Here is a 25,694-nt window from a genome sequence, read left to right on the forward strand (position 1 = left end):
GGGGACGGGGAGGTGGCTGTGGAGGAAGGTGGCGGGGAGGAGCCGAGGGGGGCGGGGTGCTGGAGGTGGGGGTGAGGTACCCAGGGGGGCGGGGAGGTGGCTGTGGAGGAAGGTGGCGGGGAGGAGCCGAGGGGGGCGGGGTGCTGGAGGTGGGGGTGAGGTACCCAGGGGGGCGGGGAGGTGGCTGTGGAGGAAGGTGGCGGGGAGGAGCCGAGGGGGGCGGGGTGCTGGAGGTGGGGGTGAGGTACCCAGGGGGGCGGGGAGGTGGCTGTGGAGGAAGGTGGCGGGGAGGAGCCGAGGGGGGCGGGGTGCTGGAGGTGGGGGTGAGGTACCCAGGGGGGCGGGGAGGTGGCTGTGGAGGAAGGTGGCGGGGAGGAGCCGAGGGGGGCGGGGTGCTGGAGGTGGGGGTGAGGTACCCAGGGGGGCGGGGAGGAGCCGGGTGCTGGAGGTGGGGGTGAGGTACCCAGGGGGGCGGGGAGGTGGCTGTGGAGGAAGGTGGCGGGGAGGAGCCGAGGGGGGCGGGGTGCTGGAGGTGGGGGTGAGGTACCCAGGGGGGCGGGGAGGAGCCGGGTGCTGGAGGTGGGGGTGAGGTACCCAGGGGGGCGGGGAGGTGGCTGTGGAGGAAGGTGGCGGGGAGGAGCCGAGGGGGGCGGGGTGCTGGAGGTGGGGGTGAGGTACCCAGGGGGACGGAGAGGTGGCTGTGGAGGAAGGTGGCGGGGAGGAGCCGAGGGGGGCGGGGTGCTGGAGGTGGGGGTGAGGTACCCAGGGGGACGGGGAGGTGGCTGTGGAGGAAGGTGGCGGGGAGGAGCCGAGGGGGGCGGGGTGCTGGAGGTGGGGGTGAGGTACCCAGGGGGGCGGGGAGGTGGCTGTGGAGGAAGGTGGCGGGGAGGAGCCGAGGGGGGCGGGGAGGTGGCTATGGGGGAAGGCGGGAGGTGAGGTACCCAGGGGGGCGGGGAGGTGGCTGTGGAGGAAGGTGGCGGGGAGGAGCCGAGGGGGGCGGGGTGCTGGAGGTGGGGGTGAGGTACCCAGGGGGGCGGGGAGGAGCCGGGTGCTGGAGGTGGGGGTGAGGTACCCAGGGGGGCGGGGAGGTGGCTGTGGAGGAAGCTGGCGGGGAGGAGCCGAGGGGGGCGGGGTGCTGGAGGTGGGGGTGAGGTACCCAGGGGGACGGAGAGGTGGCTGTGGAGGAAGGTGGCGGGGAGGAGCCGAGGGGGGCGGGGTGCTGGAGGTGGGGGTGAGGTACCCAGGGGGGCGGGGAGGTGGCTGTGGAGGAAGGTGGCGGGGAGGAGCCGAGGGGGGCGGGGTCTTTAGGGCCTCGGCCGCGCTGTGGTAGCGGTGCCTCTGGGCGTGGCTGGAGCAGGGCAGTCACACGCCTGAGCCTCTGCGCCCCGCCCTGGCCCGGGGGCAGAGGCGGGGAGGGATATTATGTGGCTTGGGGTTTAGGAACTGTGGAGTGTGTATTTGTGCGCATGCTCCATGTTACTCTGGATGCGGAGTCGGACTCCACACCTCCCTCAGGGTCTCTGATATTCCTGTAGCGGGTGGGTTTGGCGCAGGCGCACTATTTTTCTAACCGTGAGCAGCGGAATGAAGAGAACTGTTGTTGTCAGAGCATGCGTACTACGACAGTGAGGAGCCATGTCCAACGGAGCATGCGCTGTGTCTCCTGTCTTGACTGGGGCGCGGGACACGCCGCGCATGCGCTGCATCGCTGTGTCTGTTGTAAGTCGGTGTCCGGCTGGCCGCGCGCTGCACTCTGGGAGTGATTGAGGAAGTAAAATGGCGGATTTAGCGAACGAAGGTAGGGGGGACGCGGTCGGGATCGCAGCTGTGCGGAGGAAGAGTCTGGGCCGGGTGGGTTGTGGGCTGCAGCCGGCCTGGCATAGCCTGGGGGGGAGCTCCATAGGCCGTGTCGGGGATTTCCTCCTCCCTGCCGCCTCCTCCAGTCCCGGCTACCGCGGAGGGAGCCACTGGACAAAGGGAGCGGCTGGGCCTAAGTGGGGCCGGCTATTTCCCTGCTCTCCCGCCCACGGGGGAGCTCGCTGACATCCGCCATGGGGCAGGCACGTGGGCCGGGCCTGTCAGGGGTTGGCTCTTGAGGAGGCGAGAGCATGGGGGTGACGGAACTCGGGGGGTTGGGAGTCGCCGTGGGTACAGGCCTATTGGTGTAGGGTGTGCGGGTCAGGGGCTGTCTACTGAGTCCTTGTCTGCCGGCCTGCTGATACGGAAGTCCCCTTGAGGTGAGTGACAGCCTGTTAGTCTGTATTCGCAAAAAGAAAAGGAGTACTTGTGGCACCTTAGAGACTAACCAATTTATTTGAGCATGAGCTTTCGTGAGCTACAGCTCACTTCATTGGATGCATACTGTGGAAAGTGTAGAAGATCTTTTTATATACACACACAAGATGAAAAAATACCTCCTCCCACCCCACTCTCCTGCTGGTAATAGCTTATCTAAAGTGATCACTCTCCTTACCATACACCTCTTCTACACTTTCCACAGTATGCATCCGATGAAGTGAGCTGTAGCTCACGAAAGCTTATGCTCAGATAAATTGGTTAGTCTCTAAGGTGCCACAAGTACTCCTTTTCTTCTTGAGGTGAGTGTTATTTATTACTGTCCCAGGAGCAAAGCTGTTCTTTTGCTACTAAAACCCCCGATGTAGGATGATAACTACATCCCTTTGTAGAGAGTCTAGCTTGCTTGGTAGGTATGCATGTGTACATTCAGAAAGTGAACAAAACATACATGTATGTTTCCATTAGTCACCCAGTTTAGTTCATGGTGCAGAGTTACATAGCAATGTAAAAGAGACCCTTGAGAGCTGCTGCTTGCTTAATTATCACTTGAACCCCAAAAATTTGAAAAGAAGCAAGCTCAGTACTTCTCACCAGTTTGGGATTAGGTGCCTCCTGATATTTCACCCCTTTCTAGGCAGTGTACAGGTACCACGTCCCTGTGCCCCGTCCCTGGCCTGTCTATATAGTAGTGCTGTGAAATCTTCATTTCAGCTGTTGTTTTCAGTGCTGTGTCCACGCTTATGTCTAGCACTTAAGAAATATGCTTTGTAAGGTTAGGGGAAATTTAGGCATCTTTTGTATAGACATAAATTTGTGAGGGCAAGGGAATTGGTTTTTATCCCTTCTTCCCAAGGAGTTTTAGGAAAGGATGGGAGTATGCCCTCTATAGGTCTTAGGGTTTGTCTACACTGGCACTTTCATTTCTAAAACTTTTGTTGCTCAGGGTGTGTGAAAAAACACCCGCCTGAACGAGAAAACTTTTAGCAATGTAAAGTGCTGGTGTGGACAGCGCTTCATCTGCGGAAGCGTGCTCCCAGGGACGAAGATACCCGCCCCCCCACCCCCCCTTGTTGGAGGTGGTTTTACTCCTGGCGATAAAGAGCAACCACACAGCACACTTTATAATGACGTGGCTGCAGTGGCAGAGCCGTACTGTTGTAAGGTGTGCAGTGTGGACATGGCGTTAATGTGTATCTCCAAAGTAGAAGATACATAGAAAACTTTAACATAACATAAACTGTGAAGCATTATGTCAGTGTGCCCTAGGGTAAGCACTAAAATCAAAGTTGGAAACCAAGCAAAAACATACAGATAATAGAGAGAAATGTATGCTAATGTCTTGCACTGTGCCCTTCAGAGTAATGTAAAGAAGGTCGAGGCTTCTAGGGATAGAAAGTGTGTGTGCGTGTGTAGAAGTCACCTCTCTTTTTGGCATTTCAGGTAACTGAATGCTACGCAAATAAAAATGTAGGTTTCAATGGGTTTAATGTTAGTCTTAGCTAATTATATTTGTCTTATTTTACTATCTTTAAGGTAACGTTACTGCAAATAAGTAGTGTAGATACTTAATGTGGTTTGTTAAATAACCTTGATATGTGACACATCCCTGGGCCAGCTTCTCCAGCTGCCATACCTTGCTTTGCTTCTCCAGCTGCCATACCTTATTCCTTCTTTTCAGAAGATCATTGAATGAGTTGTTTGGAGTTCCTGACCCTGCAGATCCATCCAGTGCAGGAAGTCAAACTAGATGATCATAGTGTCACTTATGGCCTTAGACTCTGTGAATCCTAGGTGCTCTCCAGTCTGGCTTCTGCCCCTTGCGCTCCATTGAAACCACTCTCCCCAAAGTCTTTGACCTCTTCCTAGTCAAAGCTCAAAACCAGTGCTTCATCCTCATTCTCAGTCTGTCAGCTGCTTTCAATACAGACCACGCTCTTCTTGAATTCTTGACATCCCTTAACTTTTATAATATCTGGCCTCTCATGATTCTTCTCCTACTTCTCTAATAGCTTCTTTAGCATGAACTTTGGAGAATCCTCCTTATCTGCTCACTGACTTTCAGTGGGCAGGTTACAGGGCTCTGTCCTTGGTCCCTTCTCTTCTCCCTCTACATTTTATCTCTGGGTCATCTCATCCTCAAACACAAATTCAGCTAGTGTCTCTATGTTGATGACTTGCAGATCTGCCTCTCTACTCCAGATCTGTCTCTCTCTAACCTCTTTTTTGTGGATGTCTAGCCATCAACTCAAGCTTAACATGACACTAACAGAGCTCTTAGTCTCCACCACCACTACCTTTCTTGATCACTGGACAACACCACCATCCGACTGTCACTCAGGTCCATGAGCTTGGTATCATCTTTAACTTGGACCTCTGTCTAGGTCCTCATATCCAGGCTATATCTACATTTTGTCGGTTCTTTCTGCATAATGTCTCTAAGATAAGGCCTTTCCTATCCATCTGCACCGCTACAAGTCTCATCTTGATTAATGTCCTCTTCTCTGGCTTTGATGAATGCAATCTTGTACTGCTCACATCCATTCAGAATGCTGCTGCAAAAGTCATTTTCTTATCCTATTGCGCTCTCCTTGCATCCCTCGATTGGCTTCCTCTTCTTTGTTGCATTGAACAGAACTTACCTTTACTTTGAAGGCCTTTTATGGCCTCTCCCCACCATACCTATCATTTCTCATGCAGACTGAGATGTAGATTCCCAGCTCGGATTAGGCATGATGCCACCCTCCATCACCCACTCATTAAATGTTCAAACAAGCACCTTCATGCCTTCTTCCATATTTTTCCTCATGCTTGGAGGAACTCCCTGTAAAAATCCACAAAGCTCTGTCATTAACCTCATTCAAAACTCTCCGTAACGCTCTCCTTTCAGTGTACAAAAAACGTGACCACTTTTAGGCTGCTGGCATGCTGAGGCAACTGCCTATTGTGACCAATTTTGCCTTGTGGTTTCCTTGTACCCCTCTGTCTTGATCCGTCTGTGTTCTGTTTTATACTTACATTGTAAGCTCTTTGGGGCAGGGACTGTCGTCTTATTCTGTATTTATACAGTGCCTAGCACAATGGGGTCCTCTTCCATGACTACCACGCCTAGGTACTACAGTAATGTCTCTCTTCTAAGATGACTGGGTTAGTGCTCCCTGACACTTGTTTTGATGAATTCTCCTCTAACAAACTTTCAAGATTGATTTATGTGAATATGCTTGTGACAGGAAGTTGAATAGCTTTCCATGGTACTTACAGTTATGCCCTTTTGTTTCAGTTTAAACCAGTTTTTACCAAAAAAAAATCCTGTTTTTATAAAAAGTATTAGTTTTTTAATTTTCACCCTACTTTTGTATCATTCAAATATATAAAAATAACATGTTTTATTAGGAAAATACAATACATTGCATGAGATATGTATTAGGACAATACATTAGTCTGTTTGTATATGCAAAGCTATCTGAAGTATCAGTCTGGAGCAGTGGTCTCCAGCCTTTTTACACACAAGATCACTTTTTGAATGAAAAGTCAACCAAGGATCCCCTTCCACAAGGCCCTGCCCTGCTCACTCCATTCCCCCCTCTCTCCATCACTTGCTCTCCACCACCCTCACTCACTTTCACCAGGCTGGGGCAGGGGGTTGGGGTGCAGGAGGGAGTGCAGGCTCTGGACTGGGGCAAAGGGGTTCAGTGTGTGGGAGGGAGGGGGCTTCTCGCTGAGCCTGGGCCGAGGGGGTTGGGGTGAAGAGAGAGGGCTGCATGCTCTGGGAGGGAGTTTGTGTGCAGGGGTCATATAGTCACACTGCACCTAATCTCCTAGAATCCATCGGACATTTCATGAGTTTTACTTTTTATTAGTGTCATTTGTGGTTTATAGATCCAAAATCCTTCAGGGATTGTCACAAATCAGTGTAACGTTCTCAACTATGGGGTGTGCATTGGCTGAGCCTAGGGCAGGGGGTTGGGGTGCAGGAGGGGCAAGGTGCAGGCTCTGGCTGGGAGGCGCTTACCACAGGCGACTTCTGATCCATGGCGCAGCGGGGCTCAGGCAGGTCTGCCGGTCTGCCTGCCTGCCTGCCCGCCTGCCCTGGTCCTATGTAGCTCCCGGAAGCAGCTGGCTGCTGGCTGGCACATCTCTGCAGACCCCTGTGGGGCAGGGGGGCAGCGGATCTCTGTGCGTTGCCTCTGTCCACAAGCGCCACCCCTGCAGCTCCCATTGGCCGGTTCCTTCCTCCTTCCAGGGCCCATAGAGATGTGCCAGCAGCCAGCCACCGGACTTTTAGCAGCCCGGAGATCACAATTGACTGGCAGAGGGTCCAGGATCGACCAGTCGATCACAATCGACGGGTTGGTGATCACTGGTCTAAAAGGTACACACAATAAACAGACACACAAGCTCTGAAGTATGTGCACATCTGAACTACCACATACACATTTTAAGCTGTTAGCAGAAAATGATTTAAAGATCTGAGCCACTAAAGTAGGAAGAAAATGAAAATCTGTATCAGAATAGTTTTCGGGACACAAGGAAGTATTCAAAAGTTTAAAAAAGAAACAGGAGAAAAGGGTGAAGTTGGGTGTATGCACTGTAAATGGTGTGGCCCAATTATTAAATGTAAATATTTATAGGCTATTAGTTCTAAGTCTATAATAGTAAACTGTTTATTCAAATGAAAGTTTTCTTTTCCACTGAATGCATCCGATGAAGTGAGCTGTAGCTCACAAAAGTTTATGCTCAAATAAATTGGTTAGTCTCTAAGGTGCCACAAGTACTCCTTTTTCTTTTCGTATAGTTTTCTTAAACTCAGAGGTGGCATTGTGTTCTGAGTTCTGTTTTAGTTCTGCAGCAAACAACATTGAATTTCAGTCATCAAAGCATTAATTTACTAAATTTTTTTTTCCCCACTGTCCTTCCATCCACCAAAATAAACCCTGGTATTTACCCAGAACAGTTAATAATTTTTTTCCACCGATTTTTACCTGTTATAATAAACACCGATAAATTCCTGCAAAAAAATGAATAAAATAAAAACCGAAAATGAAGGGCCCTATTTATAGTTTAAACATGTGTAGTACTAATAGATTTAAAGAGTAATTACTACTAGTATAATACCATTGTTCCTGAAAATGCTCCAGGAATCACTCTCTAAAGGACAGAAAGTATCTTACGCTCAGGACCTTAGAGATTCTTTGGTTAGTTTCATGCTCTTCTCCAGAATAGGAGCTGACTTCTTAGAATAAGTGGCTGCACCTTAGTTGAGTCTGGATTGTTGCCTGGGTATTTACATCTTCAGCACTGGATGTCTGCACCATTTCCATTCTCCAACTATCTTTTCAAATTCATGAATTTGACCTGAGCATGGATATTGGAGATCTTGATTGTCATGCACATATAATCACTGCACTTGGCAGTCAAAGAACTACAGATCATGATCATAGGCAAAGAGCAGAAGTTTTTTCATCTCTGAATAAATTAAAACATAGAACCAACAAAAATCTGTAACACTTGTTTTCAAAACTGTGATATTGATTTTGTGCCAAATCTGTGTTACAGTGATTTTATTTCTGTTGTGACTTTAAATGTGTAGTTTGACCTACCTTAAAGTTGCGATCTGATTTTTGTGGCGAGAGGAACAAAATGTTTGGAATCTAAATGTGTATCTGTTAAAACAAACCACTCTCCAAATGCTCAGTTGTCCTCTTACTGAAACACTCAAGAGACTGCTAGCTTTTGTAGGGCCTATGAACAACATTGTTTTGTTCTTCTCATGCTGGCTTTGTACCAGTTAGCTATCAGATATGAAGTCAAATACTGAATTAGGGCTGTCAATCGCGATTAATTTTTTTAATCATTTAACAGTGCAATCAATTGCGCTGTTAAACAATAATAGAATACTATTAGTTTTAATATTTTGGATGTTTTCTGCATTTTCAAATATATTTCAATTACAACACAGCATACAGAGTGTACAGTGCTCACTTTATATGTTTGATTACAAATATCTGTGCTGTAAAAAAGAAAAATAGTATTTTTCAATTCACCTAATACAAGTACTGTAGTGCAATCTCCTTATCATGGAAGCTGAACATAAAAATGTAGAATTGTGTACAAAAAAGACTGCACTCAAAACCAAAACAATGTAAAACCTAGAGCCTGAAAGTCCACTCAGTCCTACTTCTTGTTCAGCCAGTCACTGTAAAAGTTTGTTTTATATTTGCAGGAGATAAAGCTGCCCGCTTCTTGTTTACATTGTCACCTGACAGTGAGAACAGGCGCTCTTATGACACTGTTGTAGCCGGCTGGCATAAACATACAGCTAAGGGTAGCATAAAATCCCTCCTTTACCTGTAAAGGGTTTAGAAGCTTAGGTAACCTGGTTGGCACCTGACCAAAAGAATCAATAAGGAGAGAAGTTACTTTAAAATCTGTGGGGGAAGGTTTTTGTTTTGTGCTTCTCTGTGTTGTCTCTGGGACAATGAGGAACCAGGGCAGGGAAAATAGATCTCCTAAAGCCATACCTGAACTAAGCATCTAAGATTACAAATTGTAAGTAATAGGAAGGAAATGCGTTAGATTATCTTCTGTTTTAGCTTGTGAATTTTCCCTAGGATAAGAGGGAGGTTTATTTTTGTGTGTTTTTTTTGTTTTGTTTTGTTTGGTAACTTTTAAAGTTTTGCCTAGAGGGGAATTCTCTGTGTTTTTGAATCTGATTAACCTGTAAAATTACCTTCCATCCTGATTTTATGGAGGTGCTTCTTTTACTCTTTCTTTACAATAAAGTTCCGCTTTTAAGAACCTGATTGGTTTTTAGTGCCCTAAAAACCCAAGGTGCTGGTCTGTGCTCACCTTGTTAACCTATTTGGTTGGTATATTATTCTCAAGCCTCCCCAGGAAAGGGGGTGAAGGGGCGGGGGGGGATATTTTTGGGAACAGGAATTCCCAAGTGGTTCTTTTCCTTGAATCTTTGTCTAACTCACGTGGTGGTGGTGGTGATAGCAGTAGCGATACCGTCCAAGGACAAGGAAGAATTTGTGCCTTGGGGAAGTTTTTAACCTAAGCTGGTAGAAATAAGCTTAGGGGGTCTTTCATGCGGGTCCCCACATCTGTACCGTAGAGTTCAGAGTGGGGAAGGAACCTTGACACCTTCATTGCAAGATATTTATGTGCCAGATGCACTAAAGATTCATATGTCCCTTCATGCTTCAACCATCATTCCAGAGGACATGCGTCCATGCTAATCATGGATTCTGCTCAATAACTATCTAAAGCAGTGCGGACTGATGCATAGAATGTCAGGGTTGGAAGTGACTTCAGGAGGTCATCTAGTCCAACCCCCCCTGCTCAAAGCAGGATCAATCCACAGCTAAATCATCCCAACCAGGGCTTTGTCAAGCCTGACCTTAAAAACTTCTAAGGAAGGAGATTCCACCACCTCCCTAGGTAACCCATTCCAGTGCTTCACCACCCTCCTAGTGAAAAAGTTTTTCCTAATAGGCAACCTAAACCTCCACCACTGCGACTTGAGACCCTTGCTCCTTGTTCTGTTACTGGTACCACTGAGAACAGTCTAGATCCATCCTCTTTGGAACCCCCTTTCAGGTAGTTGAAAGCAGCTATCAAATCCCCCTCATTCTTCTCTTCTGCAGACTAAATAATCCCAGTGCCCTAAGCCTCTCCTCATAAATCGTATGCCCCAGCCCCCTAATCATTTTTGTTGCCCTCCCATGGACTTTCCAATTTATCCACATCCTTCTTGTAGTGTAGGGCCCAAAAGTGGACACAGTACTCCAGATGAGGCCTCACCAATGTTGAATAGAGGGGAATGATCATGTCCCTTGATCTGCTGGCAGTGCTCCTACTTATACAGCTCAAAATGCCATTAGCCTGTTCACTTTCATCATTTGAGTCAGATGCCACCAGCAAAAGGTTGATTTTCTTTTTTGGTGGTTCGGGTTCTGTGGTTTTTGCATCGGAGTGTTGCTCTTTTAAGACTTCTAAAAGCATGGACAGCACTTCAGATTCTTAAACCTTGGGTTGAGTGCTGTACTATCCTTAGAAATCTTACATAGATACCTTCTTTGCGTTTTGTCAAATCTGCAGTGAAAGTGTTTTTAAAATGAAGACCATGTGCTGGGTTATCATCCAAGACTGCTATAACATGGAATATTTGGCAGAATGCCAGTAAAACAGCAGGAGGCATAGAATTCTCCCCCTAAGAGTTCAGTCACAAATTTAATTAATGCATTATTTTTTTAATGAGGGTCATCAGCATGGAAGCATGTCCTTTGCCTCTTCGTGCTTTGGCCATCATTCCATATGAATGTTTAGCATATCTAGTATGTAAATACCTTGCAATGCTGGCTACAAAATTGACATGCGAATGCCTGTTCTCACTTTCAGCTGACATTGTAGACAAGAAGCGGGCAGCATTATCTCCCGTAAATGTAAACAAATTTGTTTGTCTTAGCAATTGGATGAACAAGAACTAGGACTGAGTGGACTTGCAGGCTCTAAAGTTGTACATAGTTTTGTTTTTGAGTGCAGTTATGTAACAAATCTACATTTGTAAGTTGCACTTTCATGATAGAGATTGCACTACAGTACTTGTATGAGGTGAATTGAAAAATACTATTTATCATTTTTACAGTATATTATTTTTATTACAAATACTTGCAAAGTGAGCACTGTAAACTTCGATTCTGTATTGTAATTAAAATCAATATATTTGAAAATGGAGTCCTTTTGTAGTGATAATCAAGGTGGGTCATTTCCAGCAGTTGACAAGAAAGTCTGAGGAACAGTGGGGGGGGGAATAAACATGGGGAAATAGTTTTACTTTGTGTAATGACCCATCCACTCCCAGTCTTTATTCAAGCCTAAGTTAACTGTATCCAGTTTGCAAATTAATTCCAATTCAGCAGTCTCTCGTTGGAGTCTGTTTCTGAAGTTTTTTTTGTTGAAGTATTGCCACTTTTAGGTCTGTAATCGCATGACCAGAGAGATTGAAGTGTTCTCCGACTGGTTTTTGAATGTTATAGTTCTTGACTTCTGATTTGTGTCCATTTATTCTTTTATGTAGAGACTGTCCAGTTTGACCAATGTACGTAGCAGAGGGGCATTGCTGGCACACGATGGCATATATCACGTTGGTAGATGTGCAGGTGAACGAGACTCTGATATTGTGGCTGATACCTTCTACACAACCGTCCTCATGGCTGGATGTTACAAAACATTTACAACACACACTTTGTAGAGAAGCAAAAGAAAAAGGACACTAAACTATCTAAATGCCACAAGGGGCCACAACAGTGGTTCCCTTAACCCACCCAGCAATATTGTTAATCTATCCAACTATACTCTTAGCCCAGCAGAAGAATCTGTCCTATCTCGGGGCCTCTCCTTCTGCCCCTCCACCTCCACGAACATGATACAGTTCTGTGGTGACCTGGAATCCTATTTTTGACGCCTCCGACTCAGGGAATATTTCCAACACACCTCTGAACAACTTACTAACCCACAGAGAGCTTTCTACCAAGATTACAAAAAGAAGGTCGAAAGAACAGACTGGACTTATATATAGAGCGCTTCTGCCGACGTGCACGGGCTGAAATTGTGGAAAAGCAGCATTACTTGCCCCATAACCTCAGCTGTGCAGAACACAATGCCATCCACAGCCTCAGAAACAACTCTGACATCATAATCAAAAAGGCTGACAAAGGAGGTGCTGTCGTCGTCATGAATAGGTCGGAATACGAACAAAAGGCTGCTAGGCAGCTCTCCAACACCACTTTCTACAAGCCATTACCCTCTGATCCCACTGAGGGTTACCAAAAGAAACTACAGCATTTGCTCAAGAAACTCCCTGAAAAAGCACAAGAACAAATCTGCACAGACACACCCCTGGATCCCCGACCTGGGGTATTCTATCTGCTACCCAAGATCCATAAACCTGGAAATCCTGGACGCCCCGTCATCTCAGGCATTGGCACCCTTACAGCAGGATTGTCTGGCTATGTAGATTCCCTCCTCAGGCCCTACGCTACCAGCACTCCCAGCTATCTTTGAGACACCACTGACTTCTGAGGAAACGACAATCCATCGGTGATCTTCCTGAAAACACCATCCTGGCCGCTATGGATGTAGAAGCCCTCTACACCAACATTCCACACAAAGATGGACTACAAGCCATCAGGAACAGTATCCCCGATAATGTCACGGCAAACCTGGTGGCTGAACTTTGTGACTTTGACCTCACCCATAACTATTTCACATTTGGGGACAATGTATACCTTCAAATCAGCGGCACTGCTATGGGTACCCGCATGGCCCCACAGTATGCCAACATTTTTATGGCTGACTTAGAACAATGCTTCCTCAGCTTTTGTTCCCTAATGCCCCTACTCTACTTGCGCTACACTGATGACATCTTCATCATCTGGACCCATGGAAAAGAAGCCCTTGAGGAATTCCACCACGATTTCAACAATTTCCATCCCACCATCAACCTCAGCGTGGACCAGTCAACACAAGAGCTCCACTTTCTGGACATTATAGTGCTGATAAGCGATGGTCACATAAACACCACCCTATACCGGAAACCTACTGACTGCTATTCCTACTTACATGCCTCCAGCTTTCATCCAGACCACGCCACATGATCCATTGTCTACGGCCAAGCTCTATGATACAACCGCATTTGCTCCAATCCCTCAGACAGAGACAAACACCTACAAGTTCTCTATGAAGCATTTTTACAACTACAATACCCACCTACTGAAGTGAAGAAACAGATTGATAGAGCTAGAAGAGTACCCAGAAGTCACCTACTACAGGACAGACCCAACAAAGAAAATAACAGAATGCCACTAACCGTCACCTTCAGCCCCCAACTAAAACCTCTCCAACGCATCATCAAGGATCTACAACCTATCCTGAAGGATGACCCATCACTCTCAGATCTTGGGAGACAGGCCAGTCCTTGCCTACAGACAGCCCCCCAACCTGAAGCAAATACTCACCAGCAACCACACACCACACAACAGAACCACTAACCCAGGAACCTATCATTGCAACAAAGCCCGTTGCAAACTGTGTCCACGTATCCATTCAGGGGACACCATCATAGGGCCTGATCACATCAGCCACACTATCAGAGGCTCGTTCACCTGCACATCTACCAATATGATACATGCCATCATATGCCAGCAATGCCCCTCTGCCATTTACATTGGCCAAACTGGACAGTCTCTACGTAAAAGAATAAATGGACAGAAATCAGATGTCAAGAATTATAACATTCAAAAACCAGTCGGAGAACACTTCAATCTTTCTGGTCACTCGATTACAGACCTAAAAGTGGCAATTCTTCAACAAAAAAGCTTTAAAAACAGACTCAGAGAGACTGCTGAATTGGAATTTAATATGCAAACTGGATTCAATTAACTTAGACTTGAATAGAGACTGGGAGTGGATGGGTCATTACGCAAAGTAAAACTATTTCCCCATGTTTATCCCCCCTCCCACTCCCTACTGTTCCTCAGACGTTCTTGTCAACTGCTGGAAATGGCCCACCTTGATCATCAGTACAAAACGTCCCCAACACCCCCCCCCCCCCCCCCGCTCTCCTGCTGGTAATAGCTCACCTTGATAGATCACTCTGGTTACAGTGTGTATGGTAACACCCATTGTTTCATGTTCTCTATGTATATAAATCTCCCCACTGTATTTTCCACTGAATGCATCCAATGAAGTGGAAAATACAGAAATACATGAAAGCTTATGCTCAAATAAATTTGTTAGTCTCTAAGGTGCCCCAAGTACTCCCTTTTTTGAAATAAAGGCTATGTTAACATTGGCAAAGTCCTGTGGCACCTTACAGACTTACAGACGTATTGGAGCATAAGCTTTCATGGGTGAATACCCACTGTGTCGGATGTAACATTAAAAGTTAACATTCTAACTTTTAAGGTGTTCTTTTTAAAAAGAACATTTTGAATTGTTTTTTTAAACTTTTAATAGAAAGTAGTGAGGGTTGGGGAGGGGGGGTCTTATGATCCCTACTTAAGGCTAAAAGTTTGTTTTGTTTTTTTTTCCCCCTTCCAGACATGTTACAGTTGCTTTATTTGATGTATCTGTGGCTTGGGCTGAAGCTGGTGTGGGTGTTTTTTTTTTTTTTAAAGTATAGCAAAAACTAGCTGTGCTTTTAAAATAAGCTTTTGGTCTATGTTAGTGCTAAAAGGGAACAGAAGCTGAAACCAAATAGCCAGTTTATACTGGCAGCAAAGGCTTTTTTACATCTTGAATCATTGAATATGATTTCAAATACATTTTTATTTGAAAAAGAAAAAGGGGGACGTGAAAGATCTCCACTATTTCCCTATATTCTCATTGTGCGTATTGATCTGGGGTGGCTGGCTAATTCAGGTTGCAAGGAACAAGTCATTCCCCCCCCACCCCCCCATCCCTAAATTTAAAGTAGTTGTTTAAACAGAATCAACTGTTAACTCTGGTTCAGTTCAAGACACAAGAAAAATATTTTGTCAAGAAGAAAGGACTACATTATTTCCAACCTTTTGTGAAAGCAGTACAAATGGCAAGTTTGAAATAATTGTTTTACTAAAGTGATCAGATAGTCCTGTAGTGACAGTTGCCTGGATTCTAACTGTTGCGTACAAGTTCATTTAAAAATAAGCTGCTCTGATTATCTTGTGTAGTATGAGAGTTCAAGTATGTTCTCCTCAATTGAGTGAGCTGACAAGCTGAAGCCTTTTTTCTTGTTTCTTCTCAACCAGCAATAGCTATCCAGTAATCAGAGGTGCCATTTGCACTTGTGTAAACTGATAATTTTGGTCTATATACATTGCAGTCTATAATAGAGAATATACATATGGTGCCTTTTGCATTCAAATCACTCATACGTTAAAGGGAATGAATTGGGATACTAAACGGTCCCTGTACAGAAATTTAGATCAGACTCTACAATTGATGTTTTTTCTTCCTGTTTGTTTTGGCACCACTTGGAACAAATTACTTGCACTGTAAACAGACACTAGCTACATTTAATTTCACTGAAAACAGCTTTTTGAATCCAGAGGAACAAGTGGTGCCAATTGTAGCCCAATATGCTTTTCTTCCTACACACGCAGTTTCCTGACACCTCCTTTTAAATATTTTTTGGTAATATCTCTTGTTTTTTCACCAGAATTTTAAGGAAGAGTAAAGAAAAACTTTCTTCGCTAACCCCAAATTAGTTAAAATGTAACTCATTCCTCTATATCCTAGTGCCTTCTCATTAGTATGGATAAACAAATTACATTATTTCATGAGTCCTACAACACTGTGGACAAATTGTGGGACAACAGTACTACGATAAACAATTATTTTCCTTCTACAATAGAACCTCCGAGTTATGAACACCTTGGGAATGGAGGTTGTTCATAACTCTGAAATGTTCGTAACTCTGAACAAAACGTTATGGTGTTTTTTTCAAAAATTTACAACTGAACATTGACTTAATACAGCTTTGAAACTTTTTACTATGCAGAAGAAAAATGCTGCTTTTAACCATCTTAGTTGAAATGAAACAAGCAGAGAAACAGTTTCTTTACCTTGTCAAATTTTTTTTAAACTTTCTCTTTATTTTTGTTAATAGTTTACATTTGTTGCAGTACTGTGCTGCATAGTATTTGTAAAAAGAAAAGGAGTACTAGTGGCACCTTAGAGGCTAACCGATTTATTTAAGCATAAGCTTTTGTGAGCTACAGCTCACTTCATTTCCACTGAACGCATCCGATGAAGTGAGCTGTAGCTCATGAAAGCTTATGCTTAAATAAATCGGTTAGCCTCTAAGGTGCCACTAGTACTCCTTTTCTTTTTGCGAATACAGAATAACACAGCTGCTACTCTGAAACTTGTCATAGAATTTGTGTTTTTTTTTTTTGTTTTTGTCTCTGCTGACTGTTTGTGTACTTCTGGTTCCAAATGAGGGGGTGTGTGTGTGTGTGTGCGTGATCAGTCAGTTGTAACTCTGAGGTTCTACTGTATTTTGTATGACTCTACCAGTCTACTGTCCTTACCTGATCCTTGTCTTCCTTCTCTTGTTCCCCTAAATTCATTCTTCCCCCACCACAATTTTTCTCTTCTTTAGGCTTTATTATTTCCTCTTTTCATTTGTATATTTTCTTCTTTCTTCTTGTCTTTTTGAATCTCATCTCTTTTCTCCCATTCATCCCCTAATTTTGAGAACAAATTGCATACAGCACTATAAAGCTAGAAACACTTTGGCTGCAGTAAAGAACTGACTAGGATTGTGTGGTCTCTGATGTGTTATGTGGCAGTTCAGTCAAGTAGGTGCATCTGGACTGTGTGGGAAATCTGCTATACAAGTTCTTACAGAGAAACTGTCACTTGTATCATGCATTTGTACAGTTGAGAAAGTATGCATTGGCTTTGCTTGTAATTAGGAGGTAGTGCATTCCACTCTTATACAATCTGGAGTATAAGGCTCGGGAAAATGTGTAAAAGTGACTCTGGTTTTATGTTTAGTTCCGTTTTTGTAAATTAGAACCTTGTGCTGAAGATTTCACTTCTTTTTTTGAGCAGAGGGAGCTTTATTTTTGTGGGGAGGGGGGGAAGAGAACCTTTAAATTGTGTCCCCCCCTGCTCTCAGCAGGCACCAGTCATCTCTGGCAGAAGCCCCTGAAAACTGCACCTTAACTGTAAAAGAGCCGCATATGGCTCACAAGCTGTGGTTTGGCCACCCTGGACTATACTGTGATATCCCCTGCAAAAGACAGACTGCCTAAGCAGACCTGCTTTGCTTTTTCTCAGTGATGGTATACAGTATAGTTACCACACAGTTCTTTTTAAGCAAGCACATTTCTTCTTATGGTAAAAGCACTAGAGAAAGAGAGCATATTAAAACAATAAAAGAACTTACCTACATTCCCAGAGATCATCCTAACTCCAGAAAGGGCTCTGGCTGGTGAGCAATCCTTCAAACGGCATACAGGCGTTTTTCTGTGGTCACAAGTTCATAATTTCCACTCAGAACAAGCACACTCATTGCTCTGGGTGTGACTCTTTTTTGTCTTTTGTTCTTTGAAGCCACCTTGAATAAGTAATAAGTCAGACGAAGGTTGCCCCCTCCGGGCCAGGCTTCAAAAGGCTGAGTTCAGTATAACTGGAGGAGGTTCCCTAGAGAATTACTGGGAAACCCACTTAATTTGAAAAGTTCATTCTTGTTTTAGCCAACTGTTTAAAAGTTTTCTTTGATGCTCCCAACATTTCCCAAGGAATGTTGAATGCATCCCACAATTACACACAAACATGCATTTTTAATATAATGGCTCCTAAAATACTTAATTCGGTAACGTTTGTCCAGGATATTGTCATATCTGTCCCGATAAGTAGTTACACATGGAAAAGATATGTGATTGTGGGGGCTTTTCAACTTTGCTGATCAAAGGCATAATAAGATGCAATGGCTGGAAGCTGAAGTTAGACTGGACAAATTCAACCTTGAAGTAAGATGCAATTTCTTAGTGGTAAGGGTAAATAAACATTGGAACAGCTTACCAGGGGAGGGAGTGTACTCTCCATCACTTGGAGTCTTTAAAAGGAGATTAGATATCTTTAAAAAAGATGTGCTTTAATCCATTTTCTGGGAAAATCGGCTCTGGAGTCTGTGGGTCCTCCTGTTCATCCCATTCCTACACGGGCCATGGATAGAATGGATTTACTTGTATTGCCCTCCGTGTACTCATAACACTTGCAGCTGTGCATTAAGATGATGATCAAATCTCATGCTTCTGGGCTTCAGCCACTTGCCTGAAGGGATCAGAAAGAAATTTGTTTCCCTGATATACAAATGGCTAGATGTATTATGGGTTGTGTGTGGTGGGTTGGTGGTTTTTTTGGCCTTTCTCAACCATCAGAGATTCTCCACAGATGGAGATGGGACACTAGACTGGGTAGACCAGTGCTCTTCAGTGGTACAAAAAGTCTGGCTATGTATGTTACTCACATATTCATAGGGTCATTCTGATTGCCAGATTTGGGGAGGAATTTTCTCCAGGTACATTGCCAGGGATCTTGTTTGTGTGTGTGTGTGTGTGTGTGTTCACGCCCCTTTCTCTGTAACAAGTGGTATCGTTTGCCTGCTGGGATCAGCTGGTAATATCTCACCTAATAAGTTCCCTGCCACTGCAGGGTCCTCTGGCATTGATTACACCTTGGTTTCTTCTGTTCTCTCCCTGTGACTGTTTTTTCATTTCTTGGGGACGGAAATATTTGGTCTAACAAAAGTCTGTGGACTTAATAAGTGGTATCTGGGTGAAATTTAATGCCTTGTGATATAGTAGAACCTCAGAATTACGAACACCTCGGGAATGGAGGTGGTTCGTAACTCTGAACAAAACGTGATGGTGGTTCTTTCAGAAGTTTACAGCTGAACATTGACTTAATACAGCTTTAAAACTTTACTGTGCAGAAGAAAAATGCTGCTTCTAACATCTTAATTTAAATAAAACAAGCACAGAAACAGTTTCCTTCCCTCGTCAAATCTTTTTTTAAACTTTCCCTTTATTTTTTTTAGTAGTTTAACACAGTACTGCACTGTATTTGCATTTTTTTAAAAATGTATTTATTTATTTGTCTTTGCTGCTGCCTGATTGCATACTTCCAGTTCCAAATGAGGTGTGTAGTTGACCGGTCAGTTTGTAACTCTGGTGTTTGCAACTCTGAGGTTCTACTGTATGCAGTAGATCAAACTAGATATCTGATGGTCCCTTTTGACCTTAAACTCCATGAAACTATGACACTATACCCCATATTCGTCATAGTAATATTATATGATTGTAATAATTATGACGCACTTTGTACCAGATGGGTCATGTAAGGTGTCACTGGAAAAGTTATGATGTGCTGAATATGATTATCCTATTTGTATGCATGTATCATTTTTGTATCTGAAGTTATGAACATTGAGTATAGATCTGTATTTCAAACGGGTTACTCTGGAAAACACCCACAGCCAGCCTTTCAGGCACAAGGGTGAAGAAGCTGGGACAGTGCTAATGGCTCATCAACAAAGACAATGGGCTGTAAAATAGCTTAGCCTTCCTGTGAATGTTTCTGCCAGCCTGTAAGTAAGGGTTGCTATGACTCTGCAAGGGCATGTGAACAGATCACATGACTCTGAAGTCCATTCTGGGTACCTGTATTTTTCCACAAACTGGTTTGGGAACCAAGTTTGAAGTAAAGGGTTCCTGCCATATGGAAAAGCTATATAAGGCAGGGAGTGACATCTGTTCTTCACTCCCCACAACTGAACACTTGAAAGAAGTTCCGAAAGAAAAGGATTTGGAATGGGTTGGGAGCCCAAGCTGTAAAGCAAGTGCATCTTGTGCCTTGAGAATGCAAGCCTGCTTGTATCATCAGTCAGGGTGGATATGAATTAGCAATTTCTCAATCTTTCTAGTATTTTAGGCTTAGTTTGTGGTTTTGTTTATTTACTAGGTAATCTGCTTTGATCTGTTTGCTGTCACTTATCGCTTAATCTATTTTTTTGTAGTTAATAAACTTATTTTTTGGCTTATCTAAATCAGTGTGCCTTTAAATTGAAGTGCTGGGGGAAAATCTCAGCTTGGCTAACACAAGTTTGTTGCATATTCCTCTCCACATTGAGGGAGGAGCAAACTGGGAAATAAATTCACATGGGTCAGGGTTTTGGCCAGGGAAAGAGGGTGCAGCTCGTGGGTCTTAGGCTGGGGAGCTGGGGGTTGTCTTAGCTGTAGCTTCTCTATTGTTGGTTCATGCAGTGGCTGGGTCAGCCTGCATGTAACTGCATCTGGGTTTGTGCCTGCCTGTGTTAATGCTGGTGGCAGTGTATTTGAAGACTGTTATCAGCTTTTCCCCCCTGGGTCTGCTTTTTTCAAGACTAATCATGTCCAGTTTTTTAACCTTTCCTTATAGGTCAGGTTTTCTAAACCTTTTATCATTTTTGTTGCTCTTCTATGGACTCTTGCCAGTTTGTCCACACCTTTTCTAAGTGTGACATCCCAAATTGAACACAGTACTCTAGCTTAAAGACTCACTAGTGCAGAGTAGAGTGGGGTCCTGTGGCTTAGATATGACACTCCTGTTAATACTCCCCAGAATATTAGCATTTTTTGCAAGTGCATCACATTGTTGATTCATAATCAATTTGTGATTCATTATAACCCCAGACCATTTCAGCAGTACTACGACCTAGCCAGTTGTTCCCAGTTGTCGCTATGCATTTCATTGTTCCCTCCTAAATGAAGTACTTTGCACTTATCTTTATTGAATTTCACCTTGATTTCAGACCAACTCTCAAATTTGCCAGTCATTTTGAATTCAAATCCTGCTTTCTAAAATGCTTGCAACCTCTCCCAGCAAATTTTATAAGCATCCTATCCACCCCTTTGTCCAAGTCCTTAATGAAAATATTGAATAGTGCAGACCCAAGTGCCACAGATATACCTTCCCAGTTTTACAGCGAACCACTGATAACTACTCTGAATACGGTTTTTCAACCAGTTGTGCCCCCACTTTATAGTTGTCACAGAGTCCCCGGGCAATGCTTTGGAACTGCTCCCTATGAAGCCAGTCAGGACTCCGGTGAAGTCTCCTCTCTGTGAGCAGACTGTCTTCAGGGCAAGAAGCTCACACGGCTTCCACCTTCCTGGGTCTGACCTCTGAGCATTCAGCATCCTCTGCCCCTCTGTGCGCTTCCCACAGCGAGTCTGCCCAGGCGGGGTCCTGGGGAAGCCAAAGGGTCCTGCACCCCAGCTTCACAGTCAGACGTGACTCTTAACCAGCCAGTAAAAGAGAGGTTTATTAGATGACAGGAACACAATTTAAAACAGAGCTTGTAGGTACAGAGAACAGGACCCCTCAGCCAGGTCCATTTTGGGGAGGCAGTGAGCCAGCCAACCACGTCTGCACTTCACTCCCCATCCCCAGCCAGCCACAAACTAACTCACTTTTCAGCTCCTCCTCGTCTGGGCTTTGTCCCTTTCCCGGGCCAGGTGGTCACCTGATTCCTTTGTTCTCCAACCCTTTAGCTATCACCTTGCAGGTGGAAAGGGCCCAGGCCATTAGTTGCTAGGAAACAGGGTGTCGGCCATTTATGTACACTGGCCGGCCCTTTGCTCTGCAACAATTACACCCCCTTATCCCACCACCTAAAGACTTAAGAAATGCATAGGGGAAACTGAGGCACTCCTACAGTATTCAGAGGAAACATTAAGAAAAGTCCCACTTCGTCACATCAGAAATTTAATCTAGACCATGTTTCTTAGTTTTGCTTACGAGAGTAGGATAGTGTCAAAAGCCTTCCTAAAATCCAAGTTATATCACGTATACTGCTTCTTTCAATTCACTAGGCCAGTAACCCTGTCAAAGAAGGAAATTAGGTTGGACTGGCATGATTTGTTCTTGACAAATCCCATGCTGGCTATTCCTTATAGTTGTCGGTGTTTAAATTAAGTTCTAAATTAATTGTTTAGGACTACATTTATTTGAAATGCCTAAACTGCAAACAGAATTTAGGCATTAGCAGGCATGTGACAAAGCATATTTCTTCATTTTTTTTTTATCAGACTGAGCAGAAATAATTAAAAAATGAAAATGGATTTTCACTTCACAGAAGAATGCAGTGTTTGAAACATTGGGGTAGGAGTGTGGTGTGTTGTGGTATGAAGAGTTTATCATAATGAATTTGGGCTGACTATTACTCATGAATTATGCAGTCTACTGTAAACCTGTGCCAATAAAATTAATAGAAGGTGCACATTTTAGCTCCTTTTGTAGTGCCAACCGGATACTGCCCCCCATCTCTCTCTCTCTGGTCAGAACCATGGTAATTTTGGTGAAAATGTGAAATCTGTAAAAACCTGACTTCCCCCTAAAAATTAAGCTTTTCTGGTTTTCCCATTTTCAACGGAATCTATATGGTTCTGAACTGAGTTAAGGGGTGATGCTGTCTAGTGTGGGTGAGGGCTGGCTCGGCCTATCTAAGTAACAGTATTTGGCACACTAATTGGTAATATCCTTCATCTGTAAAGCCAGGTTGTCTGACTACTCATGAGTGTGGTCTCAGAAGGAGAGAGGTTTTTTCCCAAATTTTATTTATATGTATATAAAATATATTAGGGTGTGGATTAATTGCAGTTAACTTATGCAATTAACTAAAAAATATTAAATGATAAAATACTAATTGAAATTTATTACAATTTTTTGGATGTTTTTAAATATATTGATTTGTTACAATGCAGAATACAAAGTGTACAGTTCTCACTTTATATTCTTTTATTACAAATATTTGCACTGTAAAATGAAACAAAAGAAATAGTATTTTTCATTTTACCTCATACAAGTACTGTAGTGCAATCTCTTTATCATGAAAGTGCAACTTACAAATTTAGATTTTTCTTGTTACATAACTGCTCAAAAACAAAACAATGTAAAACTTTAGCGCCTACATCCACTCAGTCCTACTTCAGCCAATTACTCAGACAAACAAGTTCGTTTACATTTACGGGAGATACTGCTGCCTGCTTGTTTACAATGTCACCTGAAAGTGAGAACAGGCATTTACATGGCACTTTTGTTGCCAGCATTGAAAGGTATTTACATGCCAGATATGCTAAATATTCATATGCCCCTTCATGCTTCGGCCACCATTCTAGAGGACTTGCTTCCATGCTGATGATGCTTGTTTTAAAAATAAGTGTTAATTAAATTTGTGACTGAACTCCTTGGGAGAGAATTGTATATCCCCCCCAACTCTGTTTTACCCACATTCTGCCATATATTTCATGTCATAGTAGTGTAGGATGATGACACAGCATACGTTCATTTTAAGAACACTTTTACAGCATATTTGACAAAATAGAAAAGGTATCAATGTGTCTTTTCTAAAAATAGCAACAGCATTCTACCCAAGGTTTAAGAATCTGAAGTGCCGTCCAAAGTCTGAGAGGGACGAGGTGTGGCACATGTTTTCAGAAGTCTTAAAAGAGCAACGCTCTGATGCGGAAACTACAGAACCTGAACCACCAAAAAATAAAATCAACCTTCTGCTGATGGCATCTGACTCACATGGTGAATACGAGCTTGCTTTGGATCGTCATCGAGCGGAACCCGTCACCAGCATGGGCGCATGTCCTCTGGAATGGTAGTTGAAGCATGAAGGGACATATGAATCTTTAGCACATCTGGCAGGTGAATATCTTGCGACGCCGGCTATAACAGTGCCATGAGAACGCCTGTCCTTGCTTTCAGGTGACATTGTAAACAAGAAGTGGGCAGCATTATCTCCTATAAACGTAAACAAACTTGTTTGTCTGAGCGATTGGCTGAAGTAGGACTGGTTGGACGTGTAGGCTCTAAGGTTTTACATTGTTTCATTTTTGAATGCAGTTATTTTTGTACATTCTACATTAGTAAGTTCAACTTTCATGATAGAGATTGTACTACAGACTTGTATTAAGTGAATTGAAAAAGTTTTTCTTTTTTTACAGTGCAAATATTTGTAATAAAAAGAAATATAAAATGAGCAGTGTACACTTTGTATTCTGTGTTGTAATTGAAATCAATATATTTGAAAATGTAGAAAACCTCCAGAAATATTTAAATTGTATTCTATTATTTAACAGTGCGATTAATTTTTTTAATCGCTTGACAGCCCTTTTATTTTTATATATAATTGTACAAACCCACCCACCCACTCACCCCCCTCTCTAAAACTTCTTAAAATAGATTTTCTTGTAATAAAAGGTCACAGTTTAAACTTCTGATCTTGTAGCCTACCAGTACTAAAAGCTGTTGTTGTGTCCCCCCGGGAAATGGAATGTTCCTGACTTTCTGATGGTATAAAGCTCCCGCTTCTAGCTTTGATGGCTAAAGAGATATGGGAGGTTGTACCTGTCACTCTTCCAGGATGGAATATTGCTTAGTCTCAGCAGAGCAGTGCAGATTTATAGTTTCCAAGGCCAGAAGGGACCATTATGAACATCTGGTTTGACTTCCTGTCTAACTCTGTGAAGGGTCCTGGAGCTGGAGAAACCCAGAATGAGGCTCTAGAATGTTGGTGCTAGTCTGTTCTTAGTAGAGTTCCTCTGGCACAGAGTTACACAGCCAGGGTCCGTGAGAGCTTTAGTGGTTTAAATCACTGATCTGAAACATGGTTTAGGTCAGCACACAGAAAACCTTGATTTAAATAATCAATCTTTTTTTGCATTTGTTCTGTTTAGTTATTTTCCTACTGAAAGGTTGATTCTTATTACTTGGTAACCATTAAAACATGTTGATTTGCAACTAAAACAGCCTTTACACTGAATTTCGTTCTTATGCTTGGTAACTAGGAAAATATGCCATAGGTACATATTTATTTAAACAATTATATAGCTTAACATTTATTTATTCACATTCTTAACTTATACATTTTGTTACAAAATGGTGAGTGACGCCTTTCTATTTAGTAGATTTGGTTTTTTTTACTTGTGATTTGTGTCAAGCTCTGTTTGGATGGAAACAGGAATTCAATTATCGCGCAAAACATTTTAAAATTCTATTTTGATTAGTTAAATCACTTTCAATGTGCTGTATACAAACTTTTTTCCTCTTATCAATACATCTTCGGTATTTAAAACCAACTGATTTCTAAAACAAAGAAGATATCTGTAGTTAGTGAATTGAACGGATTTTGTTTCTGGTCACCATTTCCTTCAAGACTCTAGAATTGGTAGATCTCATCCTCACACCTAGTTTTTATTCATAAAGTGGAAGAGGAAAACAGGCTTTCCTGCTTTTTCAACTCAGTCACTTTCTGAGCTTTGAATGAACTAGTCATCGAACTAGTAGAATAAACTCATTTGAAGAAAATATTCTCTTTACACCTGTAGAAGAGGCTACTGCTGTCAAGCTGGTTTAGCACTTCAGTAAACTCTGGTACCATCCAGTGTTCAGCTAGTGGCTTCTGCCAGTTCAGTGGCTTGACTTTTTGTAAATCTGTAGCAGTAAACATATACTGCTTTGTTGTTGTTGTTGTTGTTTAATTGACTTTAATAGATAATCTAAATTTTAGTCTTTAATCTTAATTTCAGGTTACATTTTAAATTTCTTTTTAAAAATTATTTAATTTAAATAAAGCCAATTTAAATATAAAAAGCCAATTAAAATATCATAGATTTTTATCCATCCTGAAACATTAAAAGGGGACTAAAAAATCCTCCTGTTACTGACCATAAAAAGGGTTAGTGCCCCATCAGCATCCTTGATATAATTCCTGCCCTTTCCTCTTTGATTCAAAGCAAGGAAGGCCCTGCTTCCCAAAAGGAGAAAGTCAGAGTCAAGTTCAGGAGATTGTC

General features: G+C 43.3%; 1 protein-coding gene across 5 annotated transcripts in view; it reads left to right on the plus strand.

Annotated features, from left to right (window-relative positions):
- The first annotated feature begins 1,722 nt into the window (after window positions 1-1,722).
- Window positions 1,723-25,694, plus strand: part of RANBP3 (RAN binding protein 3) — a 179,739-nt gene continuing 155,767 nt past the window's right edge. For 2 of the 5 annotated variants that reach the window (XM_077842045.1, XM_077842046.1), the window contains exon 1: window positions 1,723-1,798. In XM_077842045.1, the coding sequence (XP_077698171.1) occupies window positions 1,777-1,798 (22 nt within the window). In that variant the 5' untranslated portion in view covers window positions 1,723-1,776. The remainder of the gene's footprint in view (window positions 1,799-25,694) is intronic. The other 3 variants (XM_077842043.1, XM_077842042.1, XM_077842044.1) reach the window with 3 other exon arrangements.

The sequence above is a fragment of the Eretmochelys imbricata genome, chromosome 25, assembly GCF_965152235.1.
Source record: "Eretmochelys imbricata isolate rEreImb1 chromosome 25, rEreImb1.hap1, whole genome shotgun sequence".
NCBI lineage: Eukaryota > Metazoa > Chordata > Testudines > Cheloniidae > Eretmochelys > Eretmochelys imbricata.